An 18078-nucleotide genomic window follows, 5' to 3' on the forward strand; every position below is an offset into this window, starting at 1 on the left:
GAAGCCACCAGGAGATAAATATCTCCAAGCTGGCATCCCCTTGAACTTGAGGGATGACACAGGCCCAGGAAGTAAGTAAGCATGGCGGAACTGTCAGGCCCCAGCTCACTGCCCTCATCTGTGGGGAGGCGGGGGTGGGGGGTGGGGGGCTGGGTACGACACACTGTGTGAAGCTGGCTCCAGAGGGCTGCAGGTCCCTCTGCTTGTTGGTAGAGGTAAGACGAGGCTGGGTGTGGCTCACAGTTGGGCTGGGTCGAGCTGGGTCGGGCTGGACAGGGCTTGCTGGTTGGGGCAATGTTGCTAAAAAACTTCCTGTCCTTGCGAAACTTTGTGATGCCCTCCCTCCCTGTGCTGAAATCCCCTTCCCATGACTGAACTGTTCCCTGAACTGTTCCCCTGTGTCACTCCCTGCCCCCTCCCAGAAGGCTGCCCGACTCACAGCTCGTGACTTTCCCACCTTTTATTTGTGGAGATCAGTTCTATTTCGCCTTGAGATGGGCAAACCCACTGTGATTGAGCTACTTATGGAAAATTCAGTGTCTGTGTGGAACCTGCACAGCCCCACTCGGGCTTCATCTTCTTGGGGTTGCTAATGTGAATACAGCGTACACCCCATGAGTAGTGTAAGGACAAGTGTGTGCCCATTCAGCTCAGACCCAATGGTTTTTGCATGTGTATTTGTATGAGTGCATGTTCACATGTGTGTGGGCACACTTAAGTATACAAGTACGGTATGCAGGTATGGAAGTATGGTGTGCAAATATGGAAGCCTATAGTTTTCTTCTGTTGGACCACCACGTGTAGTTTTCTCACATGGGCTCTAGGGTTGAACTTAACTCCTCAGGCTTGCAAGGCAAGCACTTAACTCGCTGATCTATATCTCCCTGAGCCCCGACTTCCTGTGCCTTTAAGCACGTGGACCCCTAACAGCCCTGACACAACGGGAGCCCCTTGTGGTTCCAAGAGTAGAGCCCCTCCCTCTTGAACAGCTAGCTGCCTCTGGTGTGCATTTGGGGGGAAGATGGAAGGGATCTAGGGGGTACCTGTGAGGAGTCTTCACTAGGATGTCTCATCACAGTCATTGGCGTGGAAGGGCCTGGAATATTCTGGGTCTCCGGAGTGGGCACTGAGCTCAGTTAAGGACAGATCATTGTCTCGAGGCAGGGATGAGGCTCCAGGGCCACCTGTCATTTGTATAAGCAGCCTAGATGATCTGGGTGAAAGAATGTTCTATAATCTTGGCTTTTCTAGCTGCTAGGATTTCTAAGGTTTGATGTTCCAGGCCTGGCGTGAGGCAGTTCTGCATATCAACCCAGCATTCTTTTCCCATACTCAGGGATGACCCCATCTCCTTCCTGTGCCCCCAAAGAGATGCAGCGGCGGCCATACCGCCCTGCAGCAGCTGTGCCGCTGGAAGACGATGGTGCATTGGTGTCTGGTGCCAGTGACTCACTAGCTCTCCCATGCTCCCTGTGAGTGACCCACCGTGCTTCACAATCTGAATCATCTAGGAACTTATAGCACAGAACAGGAGACCTGTCACCCACTCTGGCATCCCTGGCCTGCTGGTAGACAGTGCTGTTATAAGGCTCACCAGACCAGGGTCTAAAATTCAACCCAGAGTTCCAGGCCCTGGTGCCCTGTACAGGGATCTAGGCTGCCAGGAGCAGAGGGGCTTTCGTTAGAGGGTCAGTGAGGCTTGAGTCCTCCTTTCCTGCTTGGAGTGTGCAGAGCGATCTCTGATTTCCGGGGTCCCCTTGGTCTAATGATAGTGAGTCCCTCCTGGCTCCATTTCCTACTACAAGATCAGTTTCTGGGTCCTGCCGGCTGCCGTGGGGACACAGTGAGTACAGTTCTGATGGGCCGTCTTTCTAGATCTTTTTCTACCTTCAGTGACTTCTAGTGTCTGTAACAGATGCAAGGACCCCTGCAGGTTATGGCCTTATTTAATGTTGTGTCTTGAAGCTGGTGGTGGTGCAGCTGTTCTTATCCTGAGAACCACCGGCTTAGAGCATGTCAAGAAGGAATATCTCCTGTGAGTGGCTTGAGAGAATGGGTAAAGTGAGTTTGAGGAGCGTTTGTAACCTATGGATCACAGTGAACCAGCTTCTAGAGTATGCATGTGTGTGTGTGTGTGTGTGTGTGTGTGTGTGTGTGTGTGTGTGTGTGTACTGTGCACATGCATGTATAAGCTTGTGTGCCACAGCACCTCAGAGGACTTGACCCAGGCACCCTTACTCGATGAGTCTTCTCACTAGCCTGTTACATCTTGCCTGAGGGCCATTTGGTATTTGGAGACTAGAGAGTCTGGCTGTAAACATGGCGACAGTCTTGGGGCACAGGGAACCCTGGCACCCTCAGCTTGAGAAAAGCACTCCAGGACTTCGCAGCACTCGCCTCTTCCTGTCTCAGCCACACCATGCATGAGGTTGTTGTCTTGTCTCATGGTTAGCATTTTGGTGATCATCTGCTCACCCACAGTGACCACATGCTGAGCATCAATAAAACGCTGGCTACTTGGGTTCCACCGTAGTTAAGAAGCAGAAACATTGAGCTGAGCATAGTGGCTCAGTCCTTTAATCCAGCATTAGAGAGGCAGGAGTAGGTGGATCTGAGTTCAAGGCCAGCTTGGTCTGTAGAGTGAGTTCCAAGACAGCCAGGGTTATACAGAGAAAGCCCATCTCAAAAAACAAACCAAACCAAACCAAAACAAAACAAAACAAATTTAAGAAGAAGAAGTAGACAGATGTCCTGAGGCTGAGGTAGGAAGGAAGGTGGCTTGTGTTTGAGGCCAGGTCTGATGACACAGTAAAAACCCAGCTCAAAAAAAACAAAAACAAAACAAAACAAAAAAAAACCCCAAAAAACAAAATAATAAAACAAAAAGTTAAGAGTTAACAACCCTAAGATGCAGTGAAGTTCTGAGGTTTGGGGGTCTCTGGAGGGAGGCAGGGATCCATTAATTGGTCAAGGTGACCCACACAGTTGACAGTTAGACTGGAAACCCTGATCAGGCGAACTAGGAGAGCTTGAACTTGCTGGGGGGTCATGGAGAGCAGGCAGCCCCTCCCATGGGTGTGCCACATCCCTAGAAAGGAGTCAGAAGATAACCGCCCATTGACCCGGGTCCTCCTGTTTAGTGAATCTTGATTATGACCCTTGTCAAGCTGGCCTGATCTTGTAATTTGGCTGTGCGTTTCTGAGGAATTGCTGGAGATGAAAGCAGTTTGCCAGAGTGGCATTTAGTGGTTTGGGGACTTAGAAAACAAATCCCAGTTGGCCATGGCCCTGTCCTCTCATGCTGTGTGTATCATCTATCACCTGTGCATGGAATGGGGCTGAGACCAGAGGACCCAAGCCCAGAGGAAGAACTGGTTTTTGGTCTTCTGGTCTCTTCTTTGTGGAGACCTGGCTGGGACCAGGCCAGGGATCTGGGGGTTCTGCTGCATTCCGTGTCTTACTGTGCTCTATCCAACCTGTGCTTGCCACTGAGAGTGGTGGGTATTCTGGGGTTCCAGGCCTATGATCATTTCAGGACATCGTGGTTCAAACCCTTGTTGTATATAGGGAAGAGAGCTGAGGCAGTGTCTCATGTAGCCCAAGCTGGCCTTGAACTTGCTATGTAGCTGAGGATATCCTTGAACTTCTAATCTGCTTGCCTTTGTCTCCATAACTAGGATTATAGCCATACACCCACCACCAAACCCAGTTTTAAACAGTGCTGGGTGTCACACCTTAGCCTTCACACACGCTAGGCGAGCAAGCATTCACCACCTGAACTGCATACAGCCTCAGCCCCGACACTTAAAAATGCTTCAGGCACACTTAAAGCACGCACAGATACACTCTGCTCTTTTGGTGTGGGGCTGAGCCATCTCCGGGAGGCCTTTGTGACAGGCTGCATTTCACTGGTAAGAGTGCCACCCAGTTAACACTTACCTGTTTGTCAGCTCATCTTCTGAAGGGAGGGAGAAACGGGCCCAGAGAGGCCCAGCAACTTCCTTAAGACAAGCTTGAAGGACCTGGACTTTGAGCTGGTAGTTTTGACCTTAGAGTCCCTTAATCCAGTTACTTCTGCTGGGAATGTGGGGCCACCCTAGCTACTGTCCTAGAGGTGAGAGAAGACGGGTTTCTGGCTTCTGAAAACGGGGAGCCTTTCTCTCCTCTTCCTTCATCCTGAAAGCCACCAGCAGGTGCTTTGTTGAGGAGACTAAGGTGCCATCATATACCCACGCAGGGTGAGTCCATAGTAGGGTGGCTGGGGTGAGAGAACTAATTATATCCTGTGTGGTTTTGTGTTGAGGAAGCAGAAGCAAACGGTCTGAGTAAATGGTGAACAGAAGTGGGAGGCCTAGGGTCTGAGCTGCCGCTGCAGCCAGAGGCGGGTTATGGCTTGAATTTGGGGCTGGCTGGGGTCAGAGATTGGATAGGGGCATGGGAACCTTGGTGGGCAGGAAATGGGTACAGACAGTGAGTCCAGCTGTCAGAGGCCAGTGTGCATTAGAGGGACACAGGGACACGCTGTCATCCCTGCCCTGCAACAGAGGTGACGAGGTCTGATCAGGCCATATGGAGCAGCCCTGGCCATTCCTTCATTCATGAAGTGACAAGGTTCCTTCATTCATGGAGTGGTAAGCATATAGAATTCGTCTCCCAAAATGCATCTTTCCACTTCATAATCTAGACCTTCACATTGCTCTCCAAACCTTTCTCTCCTGTATAAATCCCTTCCTTTGTCCCCCTAAATTGTTTTCTGTCCTTACCCCAGGAGACTGCCCCCTCTCGCTACCCCTGTGACAGGAGACTATTTGAGTGGGTCACCTTGTATCATTTGCAGAGTCTACTGGGAGTAGCGTAGGACTCAGCAAGCTAGGGGAGATGCTCAGGCTGGGCTCAGTCTGGCCTGCTCCTGAACCCTGCAGGTCCCTCCAACATCCAGCCTCCAGCTGTCCACAGCATGTAGGTTGCCCCTCTGGGTCTGATGGCATGGAGTCACTGGGTTCAGGGAGCCGGTTTGGAGGGCTCCGTCCCCGATGCTAATATGCACTGGAGAAGCCTGGCCCCGCTCCACAGTGGCTACTTGTTTCTGTGTAGATTTAAAACTACCGTGAAAGATAGGAGAAGGGCTGAAATATGGCTCAGAGGTGGATTGCTGACCTAGTGGGAACCAGTCTCTGGTTCTGTCCCAGCACTCCCTAAAAAAAAAACAACCAAATAAGACAGAGGGTGAGCACCCATGTAATTCTTGTGAATATGTCGTCTGTGGTTTTTTCTTAGTTTCCTCAGGAAGGTGAAAAGGACACAAGTCTGAAATTAGGATTGTTGGATGTCTCAGCGGGTAAAGGTGATTGTTCCTCACCTCAGTTCCCTAAATCGGATCCCTGGGTCCCACGTGGTAGAAGGAGAGAGCCAACCAGTTGTCCTTGAACTTCCACACGTGCTGTAGTACGAATACTCACACACATAGACACACACGATAAATACATAAAGTGTAACTGGAGTCTTTAAAGAGCTGAAAAGAATAAGGCAACTAGATTATACTTGTTTTTGGTTTTGAGCCTGGGTTTTATGTAGTCCAGGCTGGCCTTGAATTCACTCTGCCGCCAAAGAAAACCTTGAATTCCTGATCATTCAGCCTCCGCCTCCCGAGTGTTGGGATTACAGGCTTGCACCACCATGCCCAGTTTATACAATGCTAGGGATGGAACCCAGGGCTGTTTGCATGCTAGGCAAGCTTTGTAACTGAGCCTGGTGATTCCTTGTCCAGTGTTTGGACTCTGCTCTCTGTGATGGGGCTGTATGCACATACCTACCTGGCTTATGTTATTCAAAAGTGGCTGAGGTGCCTGAGTGTAGTGACATACACCTGAAATCTCAGCAGTGGGGAGGCAGAGGCAGGCAGGAACATAACGAGTTTGAAGCTAGTCTGGACAGCATAGCAACAGCCTGACCAAAATTGATTTTTTTAATTTATTTATTTTTATTTTATGTGCGTTGGTGGTTTGCCTGCATGTATGTCTGTGTGAGGGTGTCAGGTCCCCCGGAACTTGAGCCATAGACACTTGTGAGTGGCCACGTGGTTGCTGGGAACTGAACCCAGGTCCTCTGGAAGAACAGCCAGTGCTTTAAACCTCTGAGCCATCACTCAAGCCCAGTTGGTTTTTTTTAGGAGAAAAAAGACCGAAAAGAGAAGTGGTTGTGTGTGGTGAGGCCAGCACCAGCCGACCCAGACTGTACTTCCTCTTTGCTGGCTACCCAGCACCTCACTTCCTTTGCAGTGTACAAGCTGCATAGGTCTGGGTAGAAAGGTCATCTGCCTGAGGCCATAAGTTTAAGAAGGTGGCAGGAACTTGTGTCCTGCATCTGGAAGCCACACTGAGTGTGAGGGTGGAGGGAGGACCCAGGAGCTTGACTCTTGGTTTTTTATACTTTCAGAGCAGTCTTCCTGAAGACTCCATTTCGTAAGTGCTAAGAGTGACCGCAGAGACCCACGGTACAGGTAAATCATTTTGTGTACGATTTGTATGCCCGGGTTAGCAACTGATACCTTCTAGAAGCCTCCATTGGATCTAATGGACAGTTTTGTACCTTGCTATGTGTTCATTGGGGCCAAGATTGAGACATGGCTGACACCACTCAGGGCAGCATGGGGCTTTGATGCTAAACATTGATGGCCCTGGATGACCTTCCCTTCCCTTTGTGCATGTTCTCCTCCAACTCCCTCCCTTCTAGACTGTGGCTGCTAAGGGCGTGATGGCCCTGCGTGCATCCCATGTCTGCTTTCTCTTCTTTTCAGGGGCACAGGAACATGTGTCCATGTCCCTGTGTGTGTTCACGGCTCCACATCTGCGTATTTGAGTTTGTCTGTGTGCCTGTACCTCCCACGTGACTGTGCTTGCCTGTGTGTTTGTGGGTGTGTGTCCTGTGTCAGTTGTGTCTCTTATGGGTATCTTTGTATGTTGCCCAGCACTTCCTCGCAACATGGTGTGGGCTATAGCATCCATCCTGGCCTTCACCTTCGTGCCGTGTAAGAGGACTCCTGATGGCACTCTACCCAGGATTTGTGATGCATTTTAACTGGACAAAGCTAAGAGAAATAACCAGAATAGTATATGAAACCTATCATCCCTCATCCTTCTCCTCTTCCTTGGGACACAGTGACACAAGGAGCAGCGTTGCTTCCTCCACAGAGACAGCCTGGCAGGGCTGTGGTAAGGAGGGGTGTGGAGCTGGTTATACACACGTACATATCATAGATGTCTGGGTGCACTGGGGCAGGGGCCTTACTTATGTGAGTCCAGGCACGTCCATGCCATGGCTTGCCGGTGGAAGTCAGAGGATAACTTTCAAAATTGCTTCTCTCTCTCCACCGTGGGTACCAGGAATTGAACTCGGGTGTCAGGCTCCCATGGCAAGTGCCTTTAGTCCCTGAATCACCTCACTGGCCCGAGACCTCAGTATTCCTAAGGAAGTCTATGTTGGCACTGGGGTCTGAGCATTGTCTTGCTGCTGCCGTTGCTACTTCTCCTTCTTCTCTTTTCTTCCTCCTCCACCTCCTTTTTCTTCTCTTCCTCCTTCTGACCATTTGTCTTTGAATTTTGTTGGTGTTTCTCAGGTTCCTTAGATAGGAGGAATTGGAAAGTACAGACAATTTCATGTACTGAGTGCCATATTAAATAGTAAGAGCCGGGTCCCCCGAGTACCAGCCCCAGAGGCTGGTGTCTGTCTCTCTCTGTGTGCAGACCAACACTTCCTCTCAACAGTATGGCCCATCGCTCCCATGCAGACCTACACCTTCCTCCGAGTGCAGTGGAGGTGTGCAACAGGCACAGTATGGTCCAGGCGTACCCACCCTGGGGTCTGGGCTGTATTCCTAGGGGTACCTGCTGGCCTGCTCCAGCCAAGGAGCCAGTGGCAGCTTCTGCAGTCCAAACAATGTTGTGAGTTCAAACAACATAGTGAGCTCTTATCCTCACTGTTCATAATTCTGTGGCCCAAAGCCACCAGGGAGTGGAGTGTTGCCATGGCTTAATTTCTATTATCCCTTCCATCCAAAGTTCTTTGTACTCCAGCATCACCAGGAGACTCAGAGATACTATGTGGTGTTTGATTTTACATTTCTTTAGAGGAGTTAAGCACCATGGTGTCATTCATGCAACTAGAAAACGTTTTTCTAAGAAAGAAACATTAAAAATGCAAATGACAAGCCGGGCGGTGGTGGCGCACGCCTTTAATCCCAGCACTCGGGAGGCAGAGGCAGGCGGATCTCTGTGAGTTCAAGGCCAGCCTGGGCTACCAAGTGAGTTCCAGGAAAGGCGCAAAGCTACACAGAGAAACCCTGTCTCGAAAAACAAAAAAAAAAAAAAAAAAAAAAAAAAAAAAAATGCAAATGCAAATGACGTCATACTCTGAAGCATCTTTAATAGAAATTCCTTTCTCTCTTTGGGGACTAAAGCACCACTGTCCTCCTGAGTAAGTACTACTGTCTGCTAATATATCTGTTACTGGCCTCTCCAGACTGGGTTTTGATATTAATTGGCTCTCCACCTCACCTGCCTCCAGTCACCATCACTCTGGGAGTCGGGACTCCACACAGGAATTTAGGGTGTCACAGTAACAACATAATAGTGGTAGCAGCCGAAGGTTACCCAGGGCCAGAGGGCTGGGGCTGGCCAGCCACTCTCAGTACAGACCTGCACTGTCTCTGGGATCCAGGACCAGTACCTGGAGTCCTGGGGGATAGTAAGAGCCACTGTGAGGCCAGGGTTGCACTTCTTCAAATGAAAGCCTGTGGGGCCTGAGGAGGTGACAGAATGCCACCTCCATGCCACAAACCCTGTAGAAAGAGATGGTGTTGTCAGGATCTATCTGAAGTTTAAGCCACACCATGCAGATCTCTGCAGGTGGCCACTGGTCCCCCACGGAACCTCACTTCTCTCCTGGCTCTCCCTGCTCCTTAGTGTGCACCCAGTCACCACTGCTGTTCAATGGGCACTGTGGCCACGACTCCCCGTGTCCTACTTGGCATGCTGGCTTCCCACCCAGCACAGCACCCACTCACCTAGTACTCAGGTATGGGGCATGAGCTGGGGTAAGAGCCCGTTTGAGGCACCGTCTGAGTCTTGCCTGCCCCTGCGAGGTGGCTTGAGATTGAGTGTTGACCTGGATGGTGATGCCCAGCTGCTCCCACTAGCTGTGCCTTGCCAGTGTTAGTACAGTAGAGTGTATCCCTGCCAACTGGAGACTGTGGCTCTGGGGCCTGGAATACCAAAGCTGGGACAACAGCTTTGTGTGAGGAAGCCACTCAGGAGCTCCTGGACCCCTCCTGCAACTCTCAAGGGACAGGCCCTCTGTAATTCAGTGTTCAGGCTAGTGACATCAGCATCTCTAGGGTGCCAGCATTGTAGGGGGGGGTGCCTGGCTAGTGGCTGGCAGAGGGTGGTTGGAAGGCCACACCCAGTTGGGAGGGAAGGTGTGGCTGGATTAACCTATCCTGTAGCAGCCTGAGTTTCACCTTTATGTCTGAGCAAATGAGCAGGTCGGAAGTAGCCAGAGCAGTCTCCTGTGACCAGTGTCTTCACGGGGCTGGAGTCCAGGGGACAGTCGGCCTTACCACAGCCATTCAAGATTTCCTGTTGTGTTGGCCGTGGTGCCCAGGAGGATGCTTACAAGTCTGTGTGGCATCTCGTCCTCACGGGAGCACCTAGTGGCATCTTCTCTGTGACCTGCCCCTACTATCAGCTCCTAGTGCATACATGTTTGCACACTTCTGCAGATATAGATATGTGTGCACATGTGTATGCATGCACTTATGTACATGTTACATACAGAGATACACATTTAACTTGACATTTGCAGGTGTGGCCATGTACATGAGTGTGTACATGGGTAAACACATGTCCCTGGTTGACATGATATACACAGGTTCACACGCACAGTGTATGCACTCAGGCACAAACATGCACACAATGCTCTCAAGGCTATTAGCATTCCAGGCCTGAGCTGGGTGCTCACCACTCTTGGACCTTGCCCGGGCTGGGGATTGTTCCTGTTTCCAGTTGCAGCCCCTGCTGAGATGTCCAGGGTTCCCGGGAGGTGGAGAGCTGCCCTCTGACAGCCCAGGCAGGCAGGTGGGAGGGGCTGCAGCTCTTTATCCTGGGTTTGGAATTGGCGAGTCTTCTCTCTCCATGTGGTAAATGGGGTCTTCGTGACCCTGCCTTTAATGGGCTGTAGGCCCTCTTCTGATAGCACTAGAGTGACAGTTCACTGTCACCACAGAGAACAGGAGAGCCTCAGCTGTCAGCGGGAGACCTCGGCTTCCCCTGAGGGAAAGGTGTTGCATCCATTTGTTTAAATTTAAACACAGAGAGCAAGGTCCTGAACTTGGCATTCAGGGATGACTGTGGAGCCATTCCTGGAAGGCACTGTGGCAGCCTGTCTGTGTGGGAGTGGCAGGCGCTTTGTTTAAAGTGGGTTTTAAATTACACCAAACAGTGAGTAGCATAGAGAAAAAAAAAGTCAAACCCAACAGCCCTCTCCTCCCCTTCCTTTCCACTCTGCTGCTCCCTCTCCCCCTCCAGGCCTCTGGCTGTTCCCTGGGGATTGTTGTGTCTAGCTAGGCTATTGCCCTCTAGTGTCTGCCCATGATATAACTGTGCTCTGCATTGTGGGGTTGAGTCTACAGGAGCCTTGGCTGAGCATGCTCTGTGCTTCTGTAAGCAGTGTCAGGGTCAGCCAGGGTGGGGATGTTTGAGGGCCCCAGTAAATCCCACAGTTCCTAGTGTCTTTACAGTTAGTCAAGGTTGGCAAAAGAGTTGCTGCTAACTGCTACTGAGGGCCAGAAGGCGGTGTTGGACCTCTTCGAACTGGAGTTTCAGATGGTTGTGAGCTGCCATGTGGTGCTGTGAATGGAACCCAGGTTCTCTGTCTAAAAGAGCAACAGCTGCTCTCAACTGCCGAGCCACCTCTCCAGCCCTAGTTGGTGCATTTTATAAAGCTTATATCCAAGGGCAGCCCTGGCCAGACTGACTACCCTGGGGCAGTGGGGAATTTTAGTTACTTCAGCCACTTGATGTTTTTCCTAAAATTTGTTTTAGCTTGTGTCCTGGCTTTTCCATTCCAGGCACTGTGTTGGGGCACAAGCTGAGGCTCCTGCTCTCTGCTCCTTGTCTTGCACCTCTACCCCTCCCCCAAGTGAGTTATCACACACACACACACACACACACACACACACACACACACACACACACACACACACACACACACGCTCCCCTTTGGCGACTGAGGCTGCACACTCGGCCATGGTAGCACATTTTGATTACATTTCCACTATAGGCCAGTCTCTCTTCCTCTGGGCTCTGACTGCTCCATTTTGACTGTGTTTGGTAATAATTCATTCTTAGGCTGCAGGAAAATGCAGGTGCAGTGTCTTAGTGGTGTTGTCAGGATCTGGCCTCTGAGATGTTCCACTTTGCAGCTCACAGAATGAGATCCTTATTTTTATGTTCATAGAATGCCTGTTAGACCTCCAGACATCAAGTCTCAGTTCCAGGTAGCAATATGAAGACGAGCTTAGGGTCAAATTGCTATTGTTAGCCAATTTCATGGAATTGTTTATAGTAATTTCCACCTACATTTCTTTGGCTAGAACCAGGGCAGCTTAGAGATGTGTTGAACTGGGCATTCTGCCCACCTAGGAAAGCTCAGGATCCTGTTACCTAGAATGAAACAGGAAGCACAGAGGCAGGGGGTGGGCAGGCTGGGAGGAAGGGGAAAAGGAAAGCTGCTGAGCTTGGGGAGGGATAGATGGATGGGGAAGGAGGTGCATTCAAGACAGGCTTGCAGGTTGGGTGTCCATGGATCCGGCCAGTGGATGGGGTTGGAGGTGGGTGAGCATGCTTCCAGTGGCCAATGCCTTCCTAGGTTTCCCATCCATTGTGTCTTACTGAGGGGAGGGGAGGAGATCTGTGTCCTGTGACACTCTCACAGCTCTGGGAAGGAGGAGGTTGGAGTTTTGAAGTCCTGTGATGCTGCTGCTGCTGCTGAAGGTGAACTGTAGGGGGCCCATTCATCACCCTACCCAACATGTACATTTATGTGTTCCCAGCTAAATGGGTCATCTCTTCACAGTGTCTGTGAACTGCCTCCTGTCTTTTCATGTTGTGGAGGAGCATCCTAACAAGTGGCATGCATGTCCATCAGCTCCCAGGTTGAGGGCACTGTGTTGGGTCTGGTGTGGGCCACAGCCTTCCTGTTGGCCCCTTGTTCTAGGCTCTGCACAGAATCTGTGTTTCACAGTTCACAGGTGGGCAAATTCTTTCTCTGTGTCTTGCTTTTCCATCCCACCCCCTTTTCCAAGATGTTATATAAAGCTGTTATACTTAAGCAAGCACTCTGCCACTAAACATTTGATTAATTAATTAAATTCTGGGCCTGCCCCACTGTGTAACCTTGGCAGTCCTGGAACTCATGATGTAGACAGAGACCCGCCTGCCTCTTCCCGAAGAGTGCTGGGATTCAAGGTGTGTACCGTCACATCCAGTACTCCTGTTTGTTTGTCTGTTGAGATAAGGTTTCACCTGTAGCTCTGGCTGGCCTGGAACTCACCGTGTAGACTGATCTAGCAGTGAACTCACAGAGCTCCCCCTGCCTCTGTCTTAGGATTCAAGGCCTACACCATCTCCTTTTGTTTTTGGAAGAACTGCCTTCCTCCCTTTCTTCCTTCTGTTTGTATTTTTATATTTTATTTCAGTCGGGGTCTTATGTAGCCCAGGCTGGCCCCAAACTATGTAACTAAGGATAGCCCTGAACTTCCCTTTCTCCTGCCTCCACCTGCTGGGCATCACTGTGCCTGGGTTTATGAAGTGCTGGGGATTGAACCTAGGGTTTTGTGCATGATAGGCAAAAACTCCAACAATGGAGATGCACACTCATCCCTGAAGGAATGTTTTCTTATAAACATTTTAAAGCCAGCAGTGGAGTGGCACGTGACCCCTACCTGTAGGACCTTGGCTGCTAGTCATCCTCATCTGTTGTCATTTTTATCCAACCTCAACTGTTGTCACCATCCTCTGCTTCCGTCAGGAGGGCTCTGAGGAGGGAAGACGCACCCGTCCCATGCCACCTGACCCTCACAGCTGGAACTGTGTGCCTGCAAATCAGAGGGCTTCCTGCCTGCCACAGCTCCTTTGCCCTGACCATCTCCAGTTTCTGCAAAGCACGGGGCTTAGACCCATGCCATTGTACCTTGGGCATGCTGCAGAAGCTCTGTACCTAGAGGGTGCTTGAGATCAGGGAGACACTGCTGTCCTGGCTGCAGCCCTTTCATCAGCAGTGTGGACACTCAGCGTTGGAGGGAATTGGTGGCCCTGGCTTTAAGAGGATTCCCATGGTTTGGACCCCAGCAGTCCATATCTCCATTCCCGACTGTGGCAGGAGATGGGCTCTTGCAAGGCAGGGCACACTGTGGACTTGCTCAGCAGAACCCAGAGTTCATAATTGTCACCGCTGTCTATTTCCAAGCCTCTGCCTCAGTTCTTGGCTTCCTGCTCCTCTGGTTGGATGAGCATAGGAGTCACCGCTCGGTGCCGAGCTGCTGTGAATCTATAGGTGGGGCTGGGGCCGGCTAACCCCTGTTCTGTGAAGCCACTGCCTGTGACTGGAGTCACCCTGTGGCATGGCATCTATCACTGCTTTTGAGCTACAGCAACAGTCACTTAAGGAAAAGATCAGCTGCACTGGCCTAGAATATTCCAGTCCTTGGAGGAAGGAGGGATTCAGGCTATTCTGGCTTTAGGAAGCTTCCAAATGCATTGGGATAGAGGCCAGACATGTTGTCAGGGCTACACTTGAGGGTGGACTGGACAGAGGACTGGATAGAGATGTAGAAACAGCTGGCCTCACCCTCTGTGGAAGGCAGGGAAGGCCTGGCAGGTGGCCACACTCAAAGGTGAAGCCTACCTGTGTAGCCGGGCAGCTGGTTTGACACAGCCCTGGGCTCTGGTGGTCAGGGCCTATCAGCTCAGAGACAGGGGTCCTGATGTGTGCTGAGCCTTAGGCCTGTTTGGGGCAGGTGAAGACAGGGTCGGGCTCAAGAGCCTCACGGCCACAGTTCCACCAAACGGCAAAGCCTGCTTTCTTGTTTCTTGTTTGGACAAATCAGAGTTAATTGCTACTGTTTCCATGGTAATGAACTTCTTCCCAGTGAGGCAGGAAGAGCTGGAGTTGCCTCCTGGGCTGGCTGTGTGTCCTCTGTGGAGGCCAGCTACTCCTGCAAAATGAGGCCCTGAGGGCGTGTTTTCGTGGGTATAAAGGTTAGTGTGTGCGCTCACGTACTGTGTGTATATGGGTGCATATGTTTGTGTACATTTATGGCTACATGCACTTTTGCGTGTCAGCCCACACGTGTGACTCTTGTATGTATTCTTGGGCATGCACCTTGTCACCGCAGCCTTCTGATGTCTGGTAATTTTCCTGGGTTTGTCAGAAATTAGGAAGTGAGCCTCCCAGGGAACTGAAACCCGGCTTGTTCCTTTCATTTGTGGCTTATCACCAAGCAGCTGGCTGTCCGTCTAGCTAATCATCATATATCGTAATCCACCTTGGTAGGCCCATCTTGGTGTGTTTAGCCTTGTTGTGTCTCTGTAGGATCTGTCTGTCTGGTGGCACCACAAATCCTGGATGCCCTCCATGTCCCTCAGCAGGCAGATTCAGGCAGGATAGGCAGTGGGAAGGGATGGAGGGGACTGAGAACCAGCTGGAGCTGTTGTGACCTGTAGCCTTTCTTTCCTTCGTTTGCAGGTTGGAAGGGAACAGCAGTAGCCTTTGGCATGTGGTAGTGAAAGCGGCCACCACTAACCTGACATGTGGTGGCTCAGGACCCCCACCACTCATGGGCTCCAGTCTGTGCCACTGGCCCCAGCCCTGGGGCTCTGAGAAGTCCCTGCTGCCACACCACAGCAGCTTTCTGCCATCTATGTGTGTCCACTGTTGAGGACTCGGTGCCCCCTGCCCATGAGGATGTGTGCTCCCGTTGGGGGGCTATTCTTGGCCCTGATGGTAGTGTTGGGGACAGTGGTGGCATTTGCACCTGTGCCTCGGATCACCTGGGAGCATGGAGGTGAGTTCTAAAGCTGTGAGTGCCAGTGGCTCTGGAGAGCATGGAGATCCATGCTTTGGATGCTTTGCGGGGTCATGTCGGCAGGGATACCCGAAGGATGCTGTGTGAGCAAGAGGCCTGGTGGCTGCTTCAGGCCCACAGCAGGTGCCAGGCTTTAGTCAGAGTGCACATGTGATCTCAGTAGCTCACAGTTTAATGACTGCTGACTAGAAGCCAGGCACTTCAACTGCACTGCTGAGATTAGCTCAGCCTCAGAGGTCTCCAGGTCAGACTTCCAGGATGGGGCACACAGGCTACACAGCATTCCAGGGAGAGGGCAGTGTGAAGACAGAGGGCTGGGAAGCAAAGTGCAGTAAGAATGCCCAGCTCACCAGGCGGTGGTGGCACACGCCTTTAATCCCAGCACTCGGGAGGCAGAGGCAGGTGGATCTCTGTGAGTTTGAGGCTAGCCTGGGCTAGAGAGTGAGTTCCAGGAAAGGCACCAAAACTACACAGACAAACCCTGTCTCGAAAAAAACAAACAAACAACAACAACAACAAAAAAGAATGCCCAACTCTGAAGCCACCTGGACACATGGGAATACTTACTTGTAGGCAAGTTCAGAACTTACCAGTGCCAGCTCATAATGCCAAGCTAAGCACCGCAGTACATACTTGGAACCCCCACACTCAGGAGGCAGAGGCAGAAGGATCTTGAGTTCCAGGCTAGCCTGGGCCACAGAGTGAGACCCTAAGAAACCCAGGGCAGCTCATGTCCTAGGTCCTGTGTTACTGTGTTCCTGGAACTGCTGCAAGTGCAAAGGAGTGTCACTTGTCTCTGGGAGTTAGCAGTCATGCCTGGAAGTTGTTGAGGAGAGAGATATGTCTACCCCTCTTGACTTTTTAAAGGAGGTGATGGGCAGAGACTATGGATCCTGCACATACCAGGCAAATGTTCTACCACTCAGCTGCATCCTCAGCCCTAATACTGAATTTTTGTTGTTGAAGGTTTCAAGTAAGGCATTTATTTCCTGAGTGGGAAAGTCCTAAACCATTACGTCCTTTCTCAACCCAAAGCAGATGGTTAAAGACACTTTAAAGAGGTAGAGAGTAGACCAAGAATCTGGTCTGTGATATGCTGGAAACCCCCAGTATGAGTGGTTTGGAACTCAACAGGACTAGGGGACAGAAAGGGAGGTCAGGGGTATAGCCTAGGGATGCATGCTAGCCTCAGGGCTCCAGTCATGGGCCGGCTCCTCTCACATTTGGTGGGTGCATTGAGGTTCTCTGGGGTCCTGCTCCATGCTGGAGCAGTGCAGACAGCTGGCCCTTGTGACAAGTCTGCCCTGACTCGGAGGTGAGACGGGATGCATGCACACCAAGCAGTGATTCCTCAGCTCCTCCTTCTCTTCCCTCCTCTGTTGCCCACAGAGGTAGGCCTGGTGCAGTTTCATGAGCCGGGCATCTTTAACTACTCAGCCTTGCTGATGAGTGAGGACAAAGACACTCTGTATGTGGGTGCCCGGGAAGCTGTCTTTGCAGTGAATGCACTGGACGTCTCTGAGAAGCAACATGAGGTAGGTCCTGTGCCCACTCCACCCCAATGGGCCTCCCTTCTGCACCTACCTCTCTGCAGATCTGGCTCAGGACTCCACCAGCAAGCTCACCCAAGAAACATCTAGGCTGTTTCTGTTTGATTTGTGTTGAATGGTACTCTATATGGTCACCTTTAAAAGGATGAGAGAGTAACAGGGGCTGAAAATGACTAAAATTCATTATTTACATGTATAAAACTGTCAAAGAAAAAAATTAGGTTGAGAAGGGGCCAAAGAGATGGCTCAGCAGGTAAGGTACATGCTGCCAAGCCTGATGACCTGAGTTCAACCCCCGGGGCACTTGTAGTAGACAGAACCAACTCCCACGTATGTGCTGTGGCACATGCACATCCACACCTACATGTAATAATAATAATGTTTAAGGTTGAAAAAAAAAACAACAACAAAGAACCGGGGTAGGGGAAGGGGCGGGGGACTGGAGAGATGGCCCAGCAGTTAAGAGCACTACTGCTCTTCCAGAGGACCAGGGTTCAATTCCCAGCACCCACATGGCAGCTAACAACTCTCTGTGACTCTAAGAACTGACACCTTACACAGACATAACACCAATGCAAATAAAAAATAAATTAAGCCGGGCAGTGGTGGCGCACGCCTTTAATCCCAGCACTCGGGAGGCAGAGCCAGGCGGATCTCTGTGAGTTCGAGGTCAGCCTGGGCTATCAAGTGAGTCCCAGGAAAGGCGCAAAGCTATACAGAGAAACCCTGTCTCGAAAAACCAAAAAAAAAAAAAAAAAAAAAATTTAAAAAAAGGAACCAGGCAATGGTGGTGCACGCCTTTAATCCCAGCACTTGCAAGGCAGAGGCAGGCAGATCCCTGTGAGTTCGAGGCCAGCCTGGTCTACAGAGTGAGTTCCAGGACAGCCAGGACTGTTACACAGAGAAACCTTGTATGGAAAACAAAACACAAAAGAACAAATGAAAGCCTGTACTTTTGGGTATAATTAAATTGGTTTCAGTTTCATTCTATGTGTGTGTGGGCGGGGGGGGGGGGGGGGGGGGGGGTGGAGTGGGGGGGGTGAGTCATAGGACAGCTTTGGGTGTCTTTCCTCAGGTGCCATCCACTTTTAAAATTGTGTTATGTTGGGACATGGTCCCTCGACTGGTCTGGAGCTTGTCAAGTAGGCTGGCAGCCAGCAAGCCATGCGGCCACTCCTGTCTCCGCCTCCCAGTGCTGGGATCACCAGGGTGGTACCACACTTAGCCTTTTCACATGGATTCTAGGCATCGAATTCAGGTCCTTTGCTTAGCTACAAGCACCTCACCCACGGAGCCATCTCCCCAGCCCTCTTCTGTTCTTTGTAGCAAGTCCGAAGTCTGTGTGATCCTGCTAGTTTGGGGATGATGGTCACAGAGCATCAGGAAGCC

The 18078-nt window shown here is 51.0% G+C and overlaps 1 protein-coding gene across 7 annotated transcripts in view; it reads left to right on the forward strand.

The window, feature by feature from the left end:
* Sema4d (semaphorin 4D) overlaps window positions 1-18078 on the forward strand; it is a 106374-nt gene that overhangs the window by 50980 nt on the left and 37316 nt on the right. For 5 of the 7 annotated variants that reach the window (XM_052728565.1, XM_052728563.1, XM_052728559.1 and 2 more), the window contains 3 exons: window positions 6436-6499; window positions 14800-15118; window positions 16529-16674. In XM_052728565.1, the coding sequence (XP_052584525.1) occupies window positions 15013-15118; window positions 16529-16674 (252 nt within the window). In that variant the 5' untranslated portion in view covers window positions 6436-6499; window positions 14800-15012. The remainder of the gene's footprint in view (window positions 1-6435; window positions 6500-14799; window positions 15119-16528; window positions 16675-18078) is intronic. The other 2 variants (XM_052728561.1, XM_052728562.1) reach the window with 1 other exon arrangement.

The sequence above is a fragment of the Peromyscus californicus genome, unplaced genomic scaffold (assembly GCF_007827085.1).
Source record: "Peromyscus californicus insignis strain IS unplaced genomic scaffold, ASM782708v3 Scaffold_8__1_contigs__length_139910024, whole genome shotgun sequence".
NCBI classification, from domain to species: Eukaryota; Metazoa; Chordata; class Mammalia; order Rodentia; family Cricetidae; genus Peromyscus; species Peromyscus californicus.